This window comes from Natator depressus, chromosome 6 (genome assembly GCF_965152275.1).
Source record: "Natator depressus isolate rNatDep1 chromosome 6, rNatDep2.hap1, whole genome shotgun sequence".
In the NCBI taxonomy this organism is placed as follows: Eukaryota; Metazoa; Chordata; order Testudines; family Cheloniidae; genus Natator; species Natator depressus.
The window spans coordinates 29077441-29097860 of NC_134239.1; the positions used below are offsets into that span (position 1 = coordinate 29077441).

Sequence of the window (20420 nt, forward strand, 5' to 3'; positions counted from 1 at the left end):
TAAAATGTGAATGCAGCTTCCGACTTCTCGTTGAGCCCCTGACCTTGGACCGGGGCCAGCATCTTATCTTCAGACGGAACTAGCTGAGGTGTCGAGTTAACCTGTTCTTTGCTCTCTTCCTCCTTCTCCCTTTGGCCTCTCGAACCTGCAAAGGAATCTTCCACTCCACACTCACACTTTTGACCCTTCCCAAAATGCCTTGCGAAGCTTGCAACAGCGTTAGCAATATACAGTGCTGATCTGCCTCTCCCAGAAGACCCCCTGAAGGAGGGGCCATTGGGGTGTGACAGTTCACACCCAGATTGCCCCACACAGAACCCTCTCAACCCACACCTAGGTCCCCCCACACTAAGCCCCTCCACACTTGGATCCTGCCTCGTTGAGCCTGCCTGCCGACAGCTGGTGCACCTGGCACAGAGGGCCAGGGCCCTGTGGTGTTTCTGGGGCAGGCCCTGTCTTTGCACTGTGTCAGGGTTGGGTTCAGCCTCACGGCTGAGTCCATGTCCCGGGGGGAGTGGGGGGTGGAGCTGTACAGTGATCTCCCACCTCTTTGCAGCCAGTGACCTGTGCTCTCCAATGCCATGCTGGAGCCTCCGCATTTATTTGACAAATAAATTTTGCAGATTTTTTCAGAATTTTAAAATATTGTTCACAGAATTTTTAATTTTTTGGTGCAGAATGCCCTCGGGAGTAATATGTAAATCGCTGCAGTCACACCTCTGATTGCAGCGTAGACAGACCCTCAAAGATGCAGAACAGAATTTCACCTGTTCTTCTCCTGAGAATTGTGTCTAGTACAGTAACTGGGTAAGAATGAGAAGCAGGTTAGTACATCCAATTAGTGTAGAGACTGGGTTAAAGGGTAGAGCTAGACTGTGTCTTCATGCTATTTATAGTATTGTCGTGCTGTATTCAAGCAGAGATATATTGTTCTGTCAACATTTGCACTCTGAGTGAAGAACTGACTGTAAGACATTACAGATGGTTGACAGACTGCAGTTAATCCCAACTAATGAAGAAATGCAGAGCATGTTAATTTACATGTAAGTTGAAGCAATTGGCTGCTAACAAAGCCTTTAAAATTATCTCTGTACTGAGTGATCATAAATCACCTGTGTGAGACTAGGTTTCAGAGTAACAGCTGTGTTAGTCTGTATTCGCAAAAAGAAAAGGAGTACTTTTGGCACCTTAGAGACTAACCAATTTATTTGAGCATAAGCTTTCGTGAGCTATAGCTCACTTCATCGGATGCATACTGTGGAAAGTGTAGAAGATCTTTTTATACACACAAAGCATGAAAAAATACCTCCCCCCACCCCACTCTCCTGCTGGTAGTAGCTTATCTAAAGTGACCACTCTCCTTACAATGTGTATGATAATCAAGGTGGGCCATTTTCAGCACAAATCCAGGGTTTAACGAGAACGTCTGACGGGGGGTGGGGGGGGGTAGGAAAAAACAAGGGGAAATAGGTTACCTTACATAATGACTTAGCCACTCCCAGTCTCTATTCAAGCCTAAGTTAATTGTATCCAATTCGCAAATGAATTCCAATTCAACAGTCTCTCGCTGGAGTCTGGATTTGAAGTTTTTTTGTTGTAATATCGCAACTTTCATGTCTGTAATCGCGTGACCAGAGAGATTGAAGTGTTCTTCAACTGGTTTATGAATGTTATAATTCTTGACATCTGATTTGTGTCCATTTATTCTTTTACGTAGAGACTGTCCAGTTTGACCAATGTACATGGCAGAGGGGCATTGCTGGCACATGATGGCATATATCACATTGGTGGATGTGCAGGTGAACGAGCCTCTGATAGTGTGGCTGATGTTATTAGACCCTGTGATGGTGTCCCCTGAATAGATATGTGGGCACAGTTGGTAACGGGCTTTGTTGCAAGGATAGGTTCCTGGGTTAGTGGTTCTGTTGTGAGGTATGTGGTTGCTGGTGAGTATTTGCTTCAGGTTGGGGGGCTGTCTGTAAGCAAGGACTGGCCTGTCTCCCAAGATCTGTGAGAGTGTTGGGTCATCCTTCAGGATAGGTTGTAGATCCTTAATAATGCGTTGGAGGGGTTTTAGTTGGGGGCTGAAGGTGACGACGAGTGGCATTCTGTTATTTTCTTTGTTAGGCCTGTCCTGTAGTAGGTGACTTCTGGGAACTCTTCTGGCTCTATCAATCTGTTTCTTCACTTGGGTAGTAGATAGAATATCCCAGGTTGGGGTTCCAGGGGTGTGTCTGTGCGGATCTACTACCCAAGATCCATAAACCTGGAAATCCTGGGCGCCCCATCATCTCAGACATTGGCACCCTGACAGCAGGAGTGTCTGGCTATGTAGACTCCCTCCTCAGGCCCTACGCTACCAGCACTCCCAGCTACCTTCGAAACACCACTGACTTCCTGAGGAAACTACAGTCCCTCGGTGATCTTCCTGATAACACCGTCCTGGCCACTATGGATGTAGAAGCCCTCTACACCAACATTCCACACAAAGATGGACTACAAGCCGTCAAGAACACTATCCCCGATAATGTCACGGCTAACCTGGTGGCTGAACTTTGTGACTTTGTCCTTACCCATAACTATTTTACATTTGGGGACAATGTATACCTTCAGATTAGCAGCACTGCTATGGGTACCCGCATGGCCCCACAGTATGCCAACATTTTTATGGCTGACTTAGAACAACGCTTCCTCAGCTTTCATCCCCTAAAGCCCCTACTCTACTTGCGCTATATTGATGACATCTTCATCATCTGGACCCATGGAAAAGAAGCCCTTGAGGAATTCCACCATGATTTCAACAATTTCCATCCCACCATCAACCTCAGCCTGGTTCAGTTCACACAAGAGATCCACTTCCTGGACACTACAGTACTAATAAACGATGGTCACATAAACACCACCCTATACCGGAAACCTACTGACCGCTATTCCTACCTACGTGCCTCCAGCTTTCACCCTGACCACACCACACGATCCATCGTCTACAGCCAAGCTCTGTGATACAACCGCATTTGCTCCAACCCCTCAGACAGAGACAAACACCTACAAGATCTCTATCAAGCATTCTTACAACTACAATATCCACCTGCGGAAGTGAAGAAACAGATTGATAGAGCCAGAAGAGTTCCCAGAAGTCACCTACTACAGGACAGGCCTAACAAAGAAAATAACAGAATGCCACTCGTCGTCACCTTCAGCCCCCAACTAAAACCCCTCCGACGCATTATTAAGGATCTACAACCTATCCTGAAGGATGACCCAACACTCTCACAGATCTTGGGAGACAGGCCAGTCCTTGCTTACAGACAGCCCCCCAACCTGAAGCAAATACTCACCAGCAACCACATACCTCACAACAGAACCACTAACCCAGGAACCTATCCTTGCAACAAAGCCCGTTGCCAACTGTGCCCACATATCTATTCAGGGGACACCATCACAGGGTCTAATAACATCAGCCACACTATCAGAGGCTCGTTCACCTGCACATCCACCAAAGTGATATATGCCATCATGTGCCAGCAATGCCCCTCTGCCATGTACATTGGTCAAACTGGACAGTCTCTACGTAAAAGAATAAATGGACACAAATCAGATGTCAAGAATTATAACATTCATAAACCAGTTGGAGAACACTTCAATCTCTCTGGTCACGCGATTACAGACATGAAAGTTGCGATATTACAACAAAAAAACTTCAAATCCAGACTCCAGCGAGAGACTGTTGAATTGGAATTCATTTGCGAATTGGATACAATTAACTTAGGCTTGAATAGAGACTGGGAGTGGCTAAGTCATTATGCAAGGTAACCTATTTCCCCTTGTTTTTTCCTACCCCCCTCCCCGACGTTCTTGTTAAACCCTGGATTTGTGCTGGAAATGGCCCACCTTGATTATCATACACATTGTAAGGAGAGTGGTCACTTTAGACAAGCTATTACCAGCAGGAGAGTGGGTTTGTGTGTGTGTGTATGTGGGGGGGGGGGTGATAAAACCTGGATTTGTGCTGGAAATGGCCCAACTTGATTATCATACACATTGAAAGGAGAGTGATCACTTTAGATAAGCTATTACCAGCAGGAGAGTGGGGTGGGGGGAGGTATTTTTTCATGCTTTGTGTGTATAAAAAGATCTTCTACACTTTCCACAGTATGCATCCGATGAAGTGAGCTGTAGCTCATGAAAGCTTATGCTCAAATAAATTGGTTAGTCTCTAAGGTGCCACAAGTACTCCTTTTCTTTGTGTGAGACTAATAATTCAATAATAAATAATATATTTTAAATTAAAAACTACATAGCTTTAAATTATACTGTTATAATTTGATAACTTGTCCTGTAATTCACTGAATGAACTTCAGGCCATATGCCGAAATAATGTTGCAAGAAATAATTATATTTTACGGAACCAATTTATTATGAGTAGCAACCTCAAAACATGAATATTTTGTGTTCCAGATCTAATTGTTACAATGTTCAGGTTATGTGGAGGATATAGCTGCAGTTTAGTAAACATGTAGCATACAGTACATATAATTGTAAATAAAAAACAATTCCAAAAAGCACAACGTTTTTTACAGGGTGATCCACTTTAGCAGTAGTTTGCAATTTTACAATCAAGGAAAACAGTAAGATTAGATTCTGCTTCAGTGGAGAAATTGGTTTGCTTCCTGTGACTTGACTTTGGAAAAATAGATTCAAAATTTGTCAGTGGATTTCTCATCTTGATGGTTATCCTCCAGACTATTTTAAAAATTGGCACTGTTGAACTGACAAATATCTCTTCATCAGTACTTGACGTTAGCATGGCTGTACTGTCAGAATACTGCAATCTCCAGAGTATTATGTAGAGAAGTAGACAAAGAAGGAATGAAATAGGGAATAATTAGTATGCTCCATTCCACTGTATATTCTTTGTGAGCACACTTCATTTGCCAAAGAGTTATTGGTATAAGGCATTCTAATGAAACAACCTTGATGTAAGTCCAGCTGCAATATTTAGAAGTTCCATCCATATTTTAGGCTGGTGTTAAAATTCTAGGATATCTTTAAGGAAGATGTTTAGAAATAACTATTTTTTTGTTCTCTGTACACTTTTGCTGACACAAATCATCTGAAAATGTGAAAACAGCTAGACTGAAACAGCAGCTATACCTCCTCAGGTTAATTGTTCATTATGGAGTCTTCTCACCTGGAGCTGGCCATTGTTGTAACAGGGTCGTGGATTAGATGGACCACTGGACTGATCCAGTATGGAAGTTCCTATGTTCCTCTCCTCACTGCAGTATCAGAACAGCAAGCCAGGACTGCTAAAAATGACTAGAATAACTTTGTCTCTAATTGTCTTCACCCTGTTTTGAGAGCGTGAGTGTGTGTATAATATAATATATACACATACACACTACATAGCAGCATGAGGTGGATTTTCTTTGCCAGCCTGATGGACAGTTGCTGATTCATGAAAGAAAACAACCATCCTGCCAAGAACTGGAAACTTGCCATGTTGCTAAATAAGCTGAGATCCCACTCCCATGGGCAGAGTGGGATTTCAGAATGAACCATTACATAGTCTTCTTACTGAATGCAGCAAGATTGAACGTAACAAATGAAACCACTGTTATTCTGTGGTTTTTCCTCTTACTCTAATTTAGAACTCCACAACTAAGAAACAATTTAATGAAGGCGTCTTAGATTACATTTCCACCAAAGCAATTCCTTTTGCCAGTAATCTATTTGTTATGATAGTTCTCTGTATAGATAGATTCTATTTTACTTTTATCACCAAATTCTTTATATGTGGGGAGGAGGAACAATTCAGAGTAGATCCATGGATTGCAAGAGGGGTTTAGTTAACAAAATAAAGGTTCAGAGTGATGAGAGGAATTTTAATAAAGTGAAAGGTATCAATGAGGACAGGAGCTTAGAAGGATTCAGTAAAGGGTTGGACATTTTATGAATAACAGGAACGTCCAGAGTTACAGTAGGAAGTGTTAAAAACAAACTCTAAGAACTTTGAAAGGGGGATAAACTTTCATGCGTAAGGGCATCAGCCAATGCCTAACTAATGGGGGTTAGGAAGAAACTTTCCCTGTGGGCAGACTGTTCTGTAACTGCCTACTGTAGGGTTTCTTGCACCTGCCTCTGAAGCACTTGGTACTGGCCAGTTTCAGCAACAGGATACTTGACAAGATGGAGCACAGATCTGATCCAGTATGGCAATTCCTGTGTTCGTATGAAAACTTTTTTTCACCTAAATCCTGAAGTCTATTTCAGGCAAAATTCCCATTGCCTGAATAAGTACTGAGAGCTTGACGCTCTGCTCAGACAGAGCGGAGAAGTGGGTTGCAGAGAGCTGGTTGCAACTCCCTGGTCATACCTGACCCCCACATACGTAAAAGTGTTGGGAGAACTGGGCATAGAGGAACACTGCTCTGCAAAACTCCACCCACACTCAGTCATTGGAACATCTCTGACGTGCCCCTTTCCTCCTCCTTTGTGGCGAGGCAGCAGAACCATCTCCACTGGCTTTTATTGGCTGAGAGATTCCTGTGCAGGTGGAATTTGCTCAGTGCAATGTGGCCTTACCAAACTGGAGAATCCAGCCCTGAGTAAAAACTTAGGCCCCATTATTCTGTTGACATTAATGAGGCTGAGTAGTATCTTACTCCATGAAAAGTTTAAATTAATTGATGTTAATCTGACCTAAAATAAAGGGCCTTCTTGCAGAGTAAAGTACTGCTTATTTGAAGTAAGAGTGGGAAGGTCTGGCCCTGGGTGGAGGACTCTGTGTAGGAGATGGAACGTTAATTATTAATAGTAGTAGTGGCAACTGGTAGATAAGAGGAATAATCAACAGCAAATTTCTTATTTAAAATTCCTCCTATTTTGCATGTCTGCAAATCCATCAGATTAAAGGATTTTACTGCATATAAAATATGTGAGCTGCCAAATTCCTTAGTGATAAAGATGCCAGAGTGGATTATCATTTCTGTCTCAAGATGAGGGTCATCATTGGGTCAGGGCAGTGAATGATGAAATACAATTATATTGTACATTATAATAATGACTCATGTATTGTAGGTGCCTGTGGTATGCGGTCTGGATGTATTGCACATTCTGGTGGATGTTTAATTTTGTTTTCTCTTGCCATTGGCTGGCATCACCTCTCTTAATGGATAATCAGACTAGCTGTTGCAGAAATTTTGCATAAGAACTTCAGTGTCCATTTTTGGAACTTTGAATTTTGATTCAGTAAATTAGTGCAATTACAGTAGTACAGATGTCAGTGACTGCTTGTTTCTATTGCTTATCTCAAGCTACAGAGATTTTACAAGAACCTTTCCTCAACCAAACCAAACCTATTGCACTTTAATATGTAAACCTTTGCAATTGGCTCAGTTGTTCTGTTGCTCACGCAGTGGTGAACAGTCGTTTCCCAGAGTACTTCCATTGAAGTCAGTGGGACTGCTCATGTGAATAACTGCTAATACAAATCAAAGGCTCTCATTTTCTCCCCCAAATGATTTTAAACATAATAGGCCAGATAATTAGCTGGTGTTAAGGGATAGGGGTGTAAATCCATTGGCCCAAAGCGTGCCCCCTTATGCAACTCTTCAACATTGCTACAGTTGCATTCTACTTAATACTTTGTTTTTTATTATGGTCAGTGCTAAACATAATATGATATGTTCTTCTTTTGGACTGTCTGCATTGCCATTCATATGAAAGGGAGTTAAACCAAAATAGCATTAATACTGTAAATAACTGTAATTTTGTTTGTAAGGGTATGAGCGCAGCAAGAGAAAAATATGTCCCACTGAGTATCTTACTTCAAATTATCCCTGATAATGGGTAGTCAAAATTTTTGAATCTTCAAAAGCTTCAAATTACTGGAAACATGATTTTGTGGTTAACATGCAAGAATATAAATCAAGCAATCTGGTTTCTATTCCTGCCTCTTTGAAGAGTAATTTAAGACACTTATATTCTCCATACCTCAGTTTCCCCAACTGTCAAAGATACAAGATGATGTTCTTTGCAAGGGTGTTGTGAGACTAAATTCATTGAAGTCTGCAAAAGGTCTTTGGGGTCCTCGGAGGGAAGGCATTATGGAAGTACAAGGTCTTACCATTATTATAACAGAATACTGCCATAGTATTGGGCTCTTTTGGCTAAGATCTAGTATCGTGTCAATTTTCTATCAGACGACTCCTATGACTAGGGGCTGTTCCGTCTCTTTACAGAGAAGGGGACTGTTTGGTTCCATCTCTCACTACTGTGACCCCACTGTGTTGCAGTACATCACAATGTAACCTCACACCCAGAATAATCTTCATTGTTAGATATATATTGACACAGTGAGATAAACGTGCTGGATCAGATTCTGCCCTCAGATGTGTGTATGTGCAAGTATCGCTGAAGTTAACAAGAAGTAAGGTAGGTGTGGGTGTGTGTGCGCGTGCGTGCATGCGCCTGTGGTCAGGTTTGACTACAGGGTACTTAAGTACCTAATCTTAAATACGGCAGTAGTATTAGGGTTGCAGTTTTCCTTGGCGTTAAACTGTGGAGCCCTTCTGTAATGACAAGTAAATGAAAGGAGGAGAAATTGTGTGCTGGCTGTAGCGTTTTAAGTTACATAACTCATTAGCTGGTCCAGAGAAGAGATGCCAATGCTTATGGCTTTATCAGCCTTCCTTTCACAGACACTGAGCAGAAAGGATCATTTGGGTTTACTGTGTGTATATATGCAGGAGATTTACACGATTTAAAAATAGGAATGTTGTTCTTAATCTGCTGGGAACATTTTATTTTTTGTATTTGATGTAAAATAAGTGTATGAAAATGACTTCAGTTTAAATAGACTCCGTTGATACAGTACTTTTCCACTGAATTTACTAGGAGCTGTGAATGTGTTATAACAAACTGCACTGCAGGCTGCAGCATCTGATTGTCATGCCAGGAGCATCACTAGCGTAGAGCTAAATAGAGATTGGTGAGGAAACTGGGTCAGGAAACAGGCCTACTGTACCTGCAGAGACTGCGGAGTGCAATAGCAAAGAAACAGAGTGTCCACGGCATGGCACTGTCTTACAAAACATAGATGAGTAGGCTGGTGAGAACGTGTTTTTGATATTATGCATGGCTCACGCTAGAGATGCTTCTGCTCCCTGCTTCCAGCCCCTCTTTTTTGCCAGGTGATTTTTAGTCATGGCCATTTTGCCTCTCTCCCTTCTGTAGTCCATAATGCATTTTCCTTTCTCCCAGAGCTCAGAAATATCCATGCTGATTTCCTATAAAATAGGAAGGACACTGTAGGTTGATTTTTGTATTAAGTGTGGTGTTAAATGTCGTAAGATCAGTTAACATCCCTCTCCCCCATCACCGCATATGAAAACTGTATGAAAGGTATGTGGCAAACTGGCCAGGAATCTTGAGCACCTTGCTCAAAATAATAAAAAAGACCCTTCAATCTAGTTTGATTCACTTAATAACATTGGCTTATTAGTTGTGTCATGAAGAATAAAATTAAAAAAAAACAAACAAACAAAGGCGCTACAAGGTCAATAAAAAGCAATGCCATTCAGAAATGGAACACTGCATCATCACAGAATGTGGTTGTTGCATGAATGTAGTGTTAAACATCAGGAATGAAGGGAAAGCAAAGACCAAGTCCAGAAAGAGCACTTTGAAACACTTTTCCTTGGGCATTTTGAAATGAGCCATAAAAGAACTTTTAAAGTACTTCTCTCTGAGTTGCAGTGAATTGAAGATAGGAGGCAGAAGAAACATTGATTATGGCCCCAAATAGCCCTCTTTTATTGGAGATTCAGTACATTATTTGTGTATCTGTGTCAAGAGAGTAAGTGAAGACCTAAAAAAAAGAAGGTAAGTAAAACAGAACAATTAAGTGTGGGATTTTTTTAGTCCTTAAAGATTATTTTTTTAATTATAGCTGACACTGGATGGAGTGAAAGAACTTTTATCATTATTAATTTTGTTTTGTTTTTGAGGTTTGCTTTAGATGTGAACCAACTAGGGAAATGTGGAAACTGCAAAAATAAGTACCCTGTATATACATATTGTAGTTTGTAGAGGTCTGTACCACAGTAACTAAAAGGGAAAATACTTTTTAGAAACATTGTTATATGTGGCCCAATAACTGCCACAGATAAATGGAATATAGGCTAGTTTCAGAGTCGTCAACATTTTAGGCAGTCAGTCCTGCAAGGTGTTAAATGCCGTCATCCCCTCAATAGCTGACTTCAGTGGAAGTTAACGGGTCTCATGCAAAGCCCATTGAAGTAAATGAAAGGCCTCCCATTGGCTTCAGGGGGATTTGGATCAGGCATAAGGTGAGGGAAGCAAGAGCTTTGGTGATAGTCCAGGTTTTTTATATATCCCAGTCTTTGAATCTGAAATTGGAAGTGGAAGTTGAGAAGCCTGAAGTTTTTGTGTGTAAAAGAAAAACAGAACAAGAAGGGAATTAGCAATACAGCCTAAGTGCCAAAAACAGGGAGGAATCTCTCCTCTTCCTCCCCGCTGCCCATTCTCATGCCACAGCAGAGGTCAGTGATGGTAAGTTAGTTGTATTGATGAGGTAAAAGACAGGATGGTGATGCTACTGGTTTGTTGGTTAAGCCCAGTTCACTGTATCTGGTGGCAAAAGCAAAATGTCACAAACATGAGCACAAGTTTTTCATTTCAGCCCAGAAATAGACGCACATCCACAGCAATTTCTAGTTATTTGCAAAGATAATGAGTACCATTGCACGTCTTGAATCCATGTTGGCAAATCTTAGCTTGAGCTATGCATCCACTTCAGTATAGCCTGGCTAAGCAAAGTAAAGAGGAGGTTAGGGATGGTGCAATGATTAAGGTGCTAGCTTGGACCTGAGACCTGTGTTCAGTTCCCTTCTCTGCCACAGAACTCTTTGAACCACCTCGGGCAAATCACTTAGTCTCTCTGGGTAAAATGTTCAAAAGCACCATTTTCAAGAGTTATTTAAGCATGTGGAAGCCTAATCCCATTGCAAGTCACTTTTGCAAATAGGATTTAGGAGCTTTTGAACATTTTACCATGTGTTTCTCAGTTCCTAGTCTGTAAGATGGAGATATCCCTTCCCTATCTGACAAGGATATTGTAAGGATATATACATTAAAGATTGTGAGTGCTCAGACACTGGTAACTGGGACCACATAAATCCCATAGATAGGCTCAGGGAATTGAGGTATCAGAAAGGTACTCTGCCAGCATGAACTTAATGTTTAAATTAAACTGTGAGGGATACAGTGGAACAAATAGGATAAAACTTTCTGCCCTTAACCAACCACAGTCATTGCAGACTAGAGCTCAACCCTGCAGGCTCCCAAAGGAAGGTTATTGAAGCAGCCACAGTATCGCTTGTTGTTACCCATCAAACTCAGCTGCACTCAGCAAGGGGTTACAAACATCTCTTAGGCAGTGTGTTGCCATGGTTTTACATATTACCCTTAACCTATTTTCCTAACCTGTATAATACCACCTTTGTACAAGGCTTTAACCCCCTTCAGACAACAAGCCTTGAAACAGAGGACTCACAGGATATATACATAAAGTGGACAACACTTGATCATATATAACACGGCTACCACTTTGAAACAGCTCACTGGGTGCCATTCCAAAATGCATCTGTCTCAGACACTGACATCATTTCCTTCAGAAAACAGCTTGCAGTGTGTGCATTTCTGGGCTTTAACAAAACACCCAATGTACCATAAAAGCTTAAATGCCAGGTAAATGTGTGGCTTAGTCTTCAGGGTCTTTCCTCTTGTTTTATTGTCACTGACAGCAGAGCTCATGCGGTAGGAGCAGGGCAAGGTGAGACCGTATGCTGTCTGAGCCTGACCTTCTGAAGAATGACCATGCACAGTATCTTCTGGCAGAGGCATGGGAAATCTGCATCTCTGTTAGTCACTCAGAGAAGCACTTTTCCCATTAATTTTAAATGCCAGCTCAGTAGAGCTCTCTGAGTGGAGCTTTTTTCCCCCCTTTTTTTTTTTTGGAAAAGGCAGTCCCATGATTAAAAACAATAGCCCGCAGGACCTATGGTGGTGGTCTGAATGGGCTCAAAAAGGACATTTGGTCAAATTTTCAAACCTGTTTGCCTAAAGTTAGGCTCTGAAATAGTGTTTAGGCACCTGAATAAGTGGCCTGATGGTAAAAAAATTCTGAGCAACCCAGCAGCTGCCATTGACTATCCATTTTTAAAAACAGGCCACTTATTTAGGTGCCTAAATAATGTATTTGGAGCCTAGCGTTAGGCACCTAATTTTTAAAAATCTTAGCCTATGGCTCCCCATTGCTCTGCAAGGAATCAGGTCTCATAATAATAATAATGTTCTCACACCTGCAAGTGGTTTCTCAACGGATGTGCATTTAGGTCTCTCAGGGTATGTCTACACTACGGAATAAGGTCGAATTTATAGAAGTCGGTTTTTTAGAAATCGGTTTTATATATTCGAGTGTGTGTGTCCCCACAGAAGTGCATTAAGTGCATTAACTCGGCGGAGTGCTTCCACAGTACCGAGGCTAGAGTCGACTTCCAGAGCGTTGCACTGTGGGTAGCTATCCCGCAGTCTCCGCTGCCCATTGGAATTCTGGGTTGAGATCCCAATGCCTGATGGGGCTGAAACATTGTCGCGGGTGGTTCTGGGTACATATCGTCAGTCCCCCCCTTCCCTCCCTCCCTCCCTCCGTGAAAGCAAGGGCAGACAATCGTTTCGCGCCTTTTTTCCTGAGTTACCTGTGTGGACGCCATACCACCGCAAGCATGAAGCCCGCTCAGGTAACCGTCACCGTATGTCTCCTGGGTGCTGGCAGACGCGGTACGGCATTGCTACACAGTAGCAGCAACCCATTGCCTTGTGGCAGCAGACGGTACAATACGACTGGTAGCCGTCCTCGTCATGTCCGAGGTACTCCTGGTCGCCTGTGTGAGGTCGATCAGGAGCGCCTGGGCAGACATGGGCGCAGGGACTAAATTTTTAGTGACTTGACCAGGTCATTCTCTTAAGTCCGGCAGTCAGTCCTATTGAACCGTCTTATGGTGAGCAGGCAGGCAATATGTCCTTCTGCACCATCTGCTGCCAGCCAAAGATGTAAAAGATAGATGGAGTGGATCAAAACAAGAAATAGACCAGATTTGTTTTGTACTCATTTGCCTCCTCCCCTGTCTAGGGGACTCATTCCTCTAGGTCACACTGCAGTTACTCACAGAGAAGGTGCAGCGAGGTAGATCTAGCCATGTATCAATCAGAGGCCAGGCTAACCTCCTTGTTCCAATAAGAACAATAACTTAGGTGCACCATTTCTTATTGGAACCCTCCGTGAAGTCAACCCCGTAAGCCGTGTCCTCAGTTGCCCCTCCCTGCGTCAGAGCAACGGCAAACAATCGTGCATCTGAGTTGAGAGTGCTGTCCAGAGCAGCCCAATGGAGCACTCTGATTGGGCTAAAACATTGTCGCGGGTGGTTCTGGGTACATATTGTCCGGCCCCCGTTCCCTCCCTCCCTCCGTGAAGGCAAGGGCAGACAATCGTTTCGCGCCTTTTTTCCTGAGTTACGTGTGCGGACGCCATACCACCGCAAGCATGGAGCCCGCTCAGGTAACCGTCACTGTATGTCTCCTGGGTGCTGGCAGACGCGGTATGGCATTGCTACACAGTAGCAGCAACCCATTGCCTTCTGGCAGCAGACGGTGCAGTATGACTGATAGCCGTCCTCGTCATGTCCGAGGTGCTCCTGGCCACGTTGGCTGGGAGCGCCTGGGCAGACATGGACGCAGGGACTAAATTTTTGGTGACTTGACCAGGTCATTCTCTTTAGTCCTGCAGTCAGTCGTATTGAACCGTCTAATGGTGAGCAGGCAGGCAGTACGGATTGCTAGCAGTCGTATTGTACCATCTTCTGCCGGGCAGGCAAGAGATGACGATGGCTAGCAATCGTACTGTGCCATCTTCTGCCAGGCAGGCAAGAGATGAGGATGGCTAGCAGTCATACTGTACCATCTTCTGCCGAGCAGCCATGAGATGTGGATGGCTTGCAGTCCTTCTGCACCGTCTGCTGCCAGCCAAAGATGTAAAAGATAGATGGAGTGGATCAAAACAAGAAATAGACCAGATTTGTTTTGTACTCATTTGCCTTCTCCCCTGTCTAGGGGACTCATTCCTCTAGGTCACACTGCAGTCACTCACAGAGAAGGTGCAGCGAGGTAAATCTAGCCATGTATCAATCAGAGGCCAGGCTAACCTCCTTGTTCCAATAAGAACAATAACTTAGGTGCACCATTTCTTATTGGAACCCTCCGTGAAGTCCTGCCTGAACTACTCCTTGATGTAAAGCCACCCCCTTTGTGGATTTTAGCCCCCTGAAGCCAACCCTGTAAGCCGTGTCGTCAGTCGCCTCTCCCTCCGTCAGAGCAACGGCAGACAATCATTCCGCGCCTTTTTTCTGTGCGGACACCATACCAAGGCAAGCATGGAGTCCGCTCAGCTCACTTTGGCAATTAGGAGCACATTAAACACCACACGCATTATCCAGCAGTATATGCAGCACCAGAACCTGGCAAAGCGCTACCGGGCGAGGAGGCGACGTCAGCGCGGTCACGTGAGTGATCAGGACATGGACACAGATTTCTCTGAAAGCATGGGCCCTGCCAATGCATGCATCATGGTGCTAATGGGGCAGGTTCATGCTGTGGAACGCCGATTCTGGGCTCGGGAAACAAGCACAGACTGGTGGGACCGCATAGTGTTGCAGGTCTGGGACGATTCCCAGTGGCTGCGAAACTTTCGCATGCATAAGGGCACTTTCATGGAACTTTGTGACTTGCTTTCCCCTGCCCTGAAGCGTATGAATACCAAGATGAGAGCAGCCCTCACAGTTGAGAAGCGAGTGGCGATAGCCCTGTGGAAGCTTGCAACGCCAGACAGCTACCGGTCAGTTGGGAATCAATTTGGAGTGGGCAAATCTACTGTGGGGGCTGCTGTGATGCAAGTAGCCCACGCAATCAAAGATCTGCTGATATCAAGGGTAGTGACCCTGGGAAATGTGCAGGTCATAGTGGATGGCTTTGCTGCAATGGGATTCCCTAGCTGTGGTGGGGCCATAGACGGAACCCATATCCCTATCTTGGCACCGGAGCACCAAGCCGGCGAGTACATAAACCGCAAGGGGTATTTTTCAATAGTGCTGCAAGCTCTGGTGGATCACAAGGGACGTTTCACCAACATCAACGTGGGATGGCCGGGAAAGGTACATGACGCTCGCATCTTCAGGAACTCTGGTCTGTTTCAAAAGCTTCAAGAAGGGACTTTATTCCCAGACCAGAAAATAACTGTTGGTGATGTTGAAATGCCTATATGTATCCTTGGGGACCCAGCCTACCCCTTAATGCCATGGCTCATGAAGCCATACACAGGCAGCCTGGACAGCAGTCAGGAGCTGTTCAACTACAGGCTGAGCAAGTGCAGAATGGTGGTAGAATGTGCATTTGGACGTTTAAAGGCGCGCTGGCGCAGTTTACTGACTCGCTTAGACCTCAGCGAAACCAATATTCCCACTGTTATTACTGCTTGCTGTGTGCTCCACAATATCTGTGAGAGTAAGGGGGAGACGTTTATGGCGGGGTGGGAGGTTGAGGCAAATCGCCTGGCTGCTGGTTACGCGCAGCCAGACACCAGGGTGGTTAGAAGAGCACAGGAGGGTGCGGTACGCATCAGAGAGGCTTTGAAAACCAGTTTCATGACTGGCCAGGCTACGGTGTGAAAGTTCTGTTTGTTCCTCCTTGATGAAACCCCCCGCCCCTTGGTTCACTCTACTTCCCTGTAAGCTAACCACCCTCCCCTCCTCCCTTTGATCACCGCTTGCAGAGGCAATAAAGTCATTGTTGCTTCACATTCATGCATTCTTTATTCATTCATCACACAAATAGGGGGATGACTACCAAGGTAGCCCAGGAGGGGTGGTGGAGGAGGGAAGGAAAATGCCACACAGCACTTTAAAAGTTTACAACTTTAAAATTTATTGAATGCCAGCCTTCTTTTTTTTGGGCAATCCTCTGTGGTGGAGTGGCTGGTTGGCTGGTGGCCCCCCCCACCGCGTTCTTGGGCGTCTGGGTGTGGAGGCTATGGAACTTGGGGAGGAGGGCGGTTGGTTACACAGGGGCTGTAGTGGCAGTCTGTGCTCCAGCTGCCTTTGCTGCAGCTCAACCATACACTGGAGCATACTGGTTTGGTCCTCCAGCAGCCTCAGCATTGAATCCTGCCTCCTCTCATCACGCTGCCGCCACATTCGAGCTTCAGCCCTCTCTTCAGCCCGCCACTTACTCTCTTCAGCCCGCCACCTCTCCTCCCGGTCATTTTGTGCTTTCCTGCAGTCTGACATTATTTGCCTCCACGCATTCGTCTGTGCTCTGTCAGTGTGGGAGGACAGCATGAGCTCGGAGAACATTTCATCTCGAGTGCGTTTTTTTTTCTTTCTAATCTTCACTAGCCTCTGGGAAGGAGAAGATCCTGTGATCATTGAAACACATGCAGCTGGTGGAGAAAAGAAAAGGGACAGCGGTATTTAAAAAGACACATTTTATAAAACACTGGCTACACTCTTTCAGGGTAAACCTTGCTGTTAACATTACATACATAGCACATGTGCTTTCGTTACAAGGTCGCATTTTGCCTCCCCCCACCGCGTGGCTACCCCCTCAACCCTCCCCCCTCCCTGTGGCTAACAGCGGGGAACATTTCTGTTCAGCCTCAGGCAAACAGCCCAGCAGGAATGGGCTCCTGTGAGTGTCCCCTGAAGAAAAGCACCCTATTTCAACCAGGTGACCATGGATTATATCTCACTCTCCTGAGGATAACACAGAGAGATAAAGAACGGATGTTGCTTGAACGCCAGCAAACATACACTGCAATGCTTTGTTGTACAATGATTCCCGAGTACGTGTTACTGGCCTGGAGTGGTAAAGTGTCCTACCATGAAGGACGCAATAAGTCTGCCCTCCCCAGAAACCTTTTGCAAAGGCTTTGGGAGTATATCCAGGAGAGCCGCGAATGCCAGGGCAAAGTAATCCTTTCACATGCTTGCTTTTAAACCATGTATAGTATTTTAAAAGGTACACTCACCGGAGGTCCCTTCTCCGCCTGCTGGGTCCAGGAGGCAGCCTTGGGTGGGTTCAGGGGGTACTGGCTCCAGGTCCAGGGTGAGAAACAGTTCCTGGCTGTCGGGAAAACCTGTTTCTCCGCTTGCTTGCTGTGAGCTATCTACAACCTCGTCATCATCATCATCTTCTTCGTCCCCAAAACCTGCTTCCGTATTGCCTCCATCTCCATTGAAGGAGTCAAACAACACGGCTGGGGTAGTGGTGGCTGAACCCCCTAAAATGGCATGCAGCTCATCATAGAAGCGGCATGTTTGGGGCTCTGACCCGGAGCGGCCGTTCGCCTCTCTGGTTTTCTGGTAGGCTTGCCTCAGCTCCTTCAGTTTCACGCGGCACTGCTTCGGGTCCCTGTTATGGCCTCTGTCCTTCATGCCCTGGGAGATTTTGACAAAGGTTTTGGCATTTCGAAAACTGGAACGGAGTTCTGATAGCACGGATTCCTCTCCCCATACAGCGATCAGATCCCGTACCTCCCGTTCGGTCCATGCTGGAGCTCTTTTGCGATTCTGAGACTCCATCATGGTCACCTCTGCTGATGAGCTCTGCATGGTCACCTGCAGCTTGCCACGCTGGCCAAACAGGAAATGAGATTCAAAAGTTCGCGGTTCTTTTCCTGTCTACCTGGCCAGTGCATCTGAGTTGAGAGTGCTGTCCAGAGCGGTCAAAATGGAGCACTCTGGGATAGCTCCCGGAGGCCAATACCGTCGAATTGTGTCCACAGTACCCCAAATTCGACCCGGCAAGGCCGATTTAAGCGCTAATCCACTTGTCAGGGGTGGAGTAAGGAAATCGATTTTAAGAGCCCTTTAAGTCGAAATAAAGGGCTTCATCGTGTGGACGGGTGCAGGTTTACATCGATTTAATGCTGCTAAATTCGACCTAAAGTCCTAGTGTAGACCAGGGCACAGACAGCCAGTACATTCTCTGGAATTAGCCTTGCCTCAGGATTTTAGTTATTGGATGAAATTTTTCCAATTGTGGTTACCAGAGCTCTTATTCAGTACCTTTTGTACTGCTGTCTGGTGAATGTCCGCCATAAACTGGTTCGAACACCCTCCTGTCTGGAATGGATGCTGAATTCTTCCCTGGCTTCCTTTTATGGCACCAACATAACAGTGAAAGGCGGTTGGAGACTGGAGATTAATCACAACATTTAATAGGTGTAGAGAAAGATTCTCTGAAGTGGCAAAGTCTATTGGCATGAGCAGAAAGTTGGGAGTCAGGCTATTTGATTCCAGTGCTCTTTCATATGCTTTTTGTATGCAGGACAAGTCCATCAACCTCTCTCTACCTCTGTTCCCCTGTCTATAAAGTGGGTATAACAATATTTGCTCTCCTTTTTGAACCACTTTCAGATCCTCAGATTAAAAGGAACTGAAGGGGAAAGTACTCATCTTTTAATTCTAACTTTTGGGTCATGGAGCTTTGCAGTAAGTCCATTGACCTTTACTCTCATGAAGTATGGAATTGGCTTTCATTTTCTGAAAAGAGATGAGAGCAAAGCATTCAAATATGTATCTAACTTGTAGCATCAAGTATTAACTTTTATTGGGTTACACTACTTTTGTGACATTATTTCATGGGGATGCTGTAAGTGGTTTCCGGTCACCAATGTAAAAATTGGCAGATTTTGTAGTCAATGGAGGAGACCACCCATGGAGTTAAAGGAGATCAGTTGAAGTAAAATCCTCCTTGTCAATCATTATGAAAATACAATGGTAATCTTAGACGAGAACTTGAGAAGGAACAGTTATTACTGTGAAAGTGGCATGGCCTGGTAATTGAACCCAGATCTCCTGAATTACCAGTCCAGTGCTGTAATCACAAGACCATCATTCCTTAATGCACTCTCTATGAACAGGAATGATATTTGTATCGTAGGAACAGGAAGAAATAAATACACAGGCTACAATTACTCATGAGGTTGGAGGGAAAGAAATATTTTTGACATTCTTGCCAGTAATCGAGAGTGGCATGTACCTAAACATAGACTCTCTTCTGCTCTGAGCAGATTGTATTTTCCAGAATTCATGGTATTCCCGATCCCTTGAGTTAATAAGATGAACACTAGGGCCTTGCCTTTAGTTTTGGTGAGGCTGGTTTCAGGTTTCATTTTATAAAAAAACCCGAATTTCACTGCCCTGTTTTCTCTCCCTATTTAAAAATTCTTCCGCTAAGCTCATGAGCTTGTATAAGTTTTTGTTTTCATTTTTATTAAGTGAGCTTGCTTGCTTATGAAAATTCTTCATCTTTCATTGCTGAAGTAAAAAAGAGATGTATTTACACAGTGTATTTTATTTATATACTGTTTTTAATGTTCATATCTCAAACCCTCTGAATGTTGTTTGCCTTTTACATTAAAAATACAATGCAGTGCATATAAAAAAAATGGAAAACTTGAGTGTTTTGTTTTTGTTTTAACCAAAATAAAAATCTCTTCAAGGATGTTAACCGTTTGGCATTCATTCGAGTTGAAAGGGATAGCGCCTGGTTCTCGGCAGTATAATGGCAGCACTTAGCGTCATTTCAGAATGTTACCTCCCCCACCCCACTTGCGAAGAAGAAATGTGTATTTTGTATTTTTCAATATCCACTTTTTAATACATTCTCCCCCTCCACTAGTGTCCATAGAATCCTGTAGCTGAGTTTAGTATCACAAAGAAGCATTGGAAGTTGCAGCCGTTGAAGTACAGACACTTGGATATCCAATGACATGTCCACAACAGGGATTAAATAGATGGAAAAAAAAGGAGATGTTCTGCCTAGCTATCATTTCTGCTAAAGTTATCCCAGAGCTGATTTTGTCATGAGAAAGATGTTGATAAGTTTTTGGTTATCATCTGTGTATTTTTGTCAGGAATTAAGAATCTGTAATCAGTGAAAACATTACATGGTGCTGATGTGGTGGTAGGCCATTCACGTCTCAGTTTTATTTCTGTTCCTTTTGTATTTATTTTCATGGTAGAGTGAAGTAATGATGTCTTCTTTAACACTTAATAATAGAATATAGCAGCCCAAACACCGTAAGTACACTTTAGATAGAAACAAATAGTTAAAATATGCAAGGCTGCATTTTTAATGAGTTGCTGTGCGAGAAATTGTAAAATTCTGCGTTAGAGTTTGGGATTTGGGTGCTTAACTCCCTTAGGTAACTCCAGCTTCTGTTAACATTACACCAGGCACGTATAAGTATTGTGTGTGTTTGTCGGGGCGGGGCAATGATT

The 20420-nt window shown here is 44.1% G+C and overlaps 2 protein-coding genes across 7 annotated transcripts in view; one reads left to right on the forward strand and one right to left on the reverse strand.

Moving 5' to 3' along the window:
- Positions 1 to 20420, forward strand: part of SERGEF (secretion regulating guanine nucleotide exchange factor) — a 464594-nt gene that overhangs the window by 99037 nt on the left and 345137 nt on the right. The gene's annotated exons all lie outside the window — the stretch shown is intronic.
- On the reverse strand, positions 10581 to 17577 carry LOC141988364 (uncharacterized). Its single transcript, XM_074954145.1, has 3 exons — positions 17162 to 17577; positions 16135 to 16573; positions 10581 to 10653 (listed from the first exon to the last, which is right to left on the reverse strand). Exons 1-3 carry the CDS (start codon positions 17565 to 17567, stop codon positions 10581 to 10583), a joined length of 918 nt encoding a protein of 305 aa, XP_074810246.1. The 5' UTR covers positions 17568 to 17577.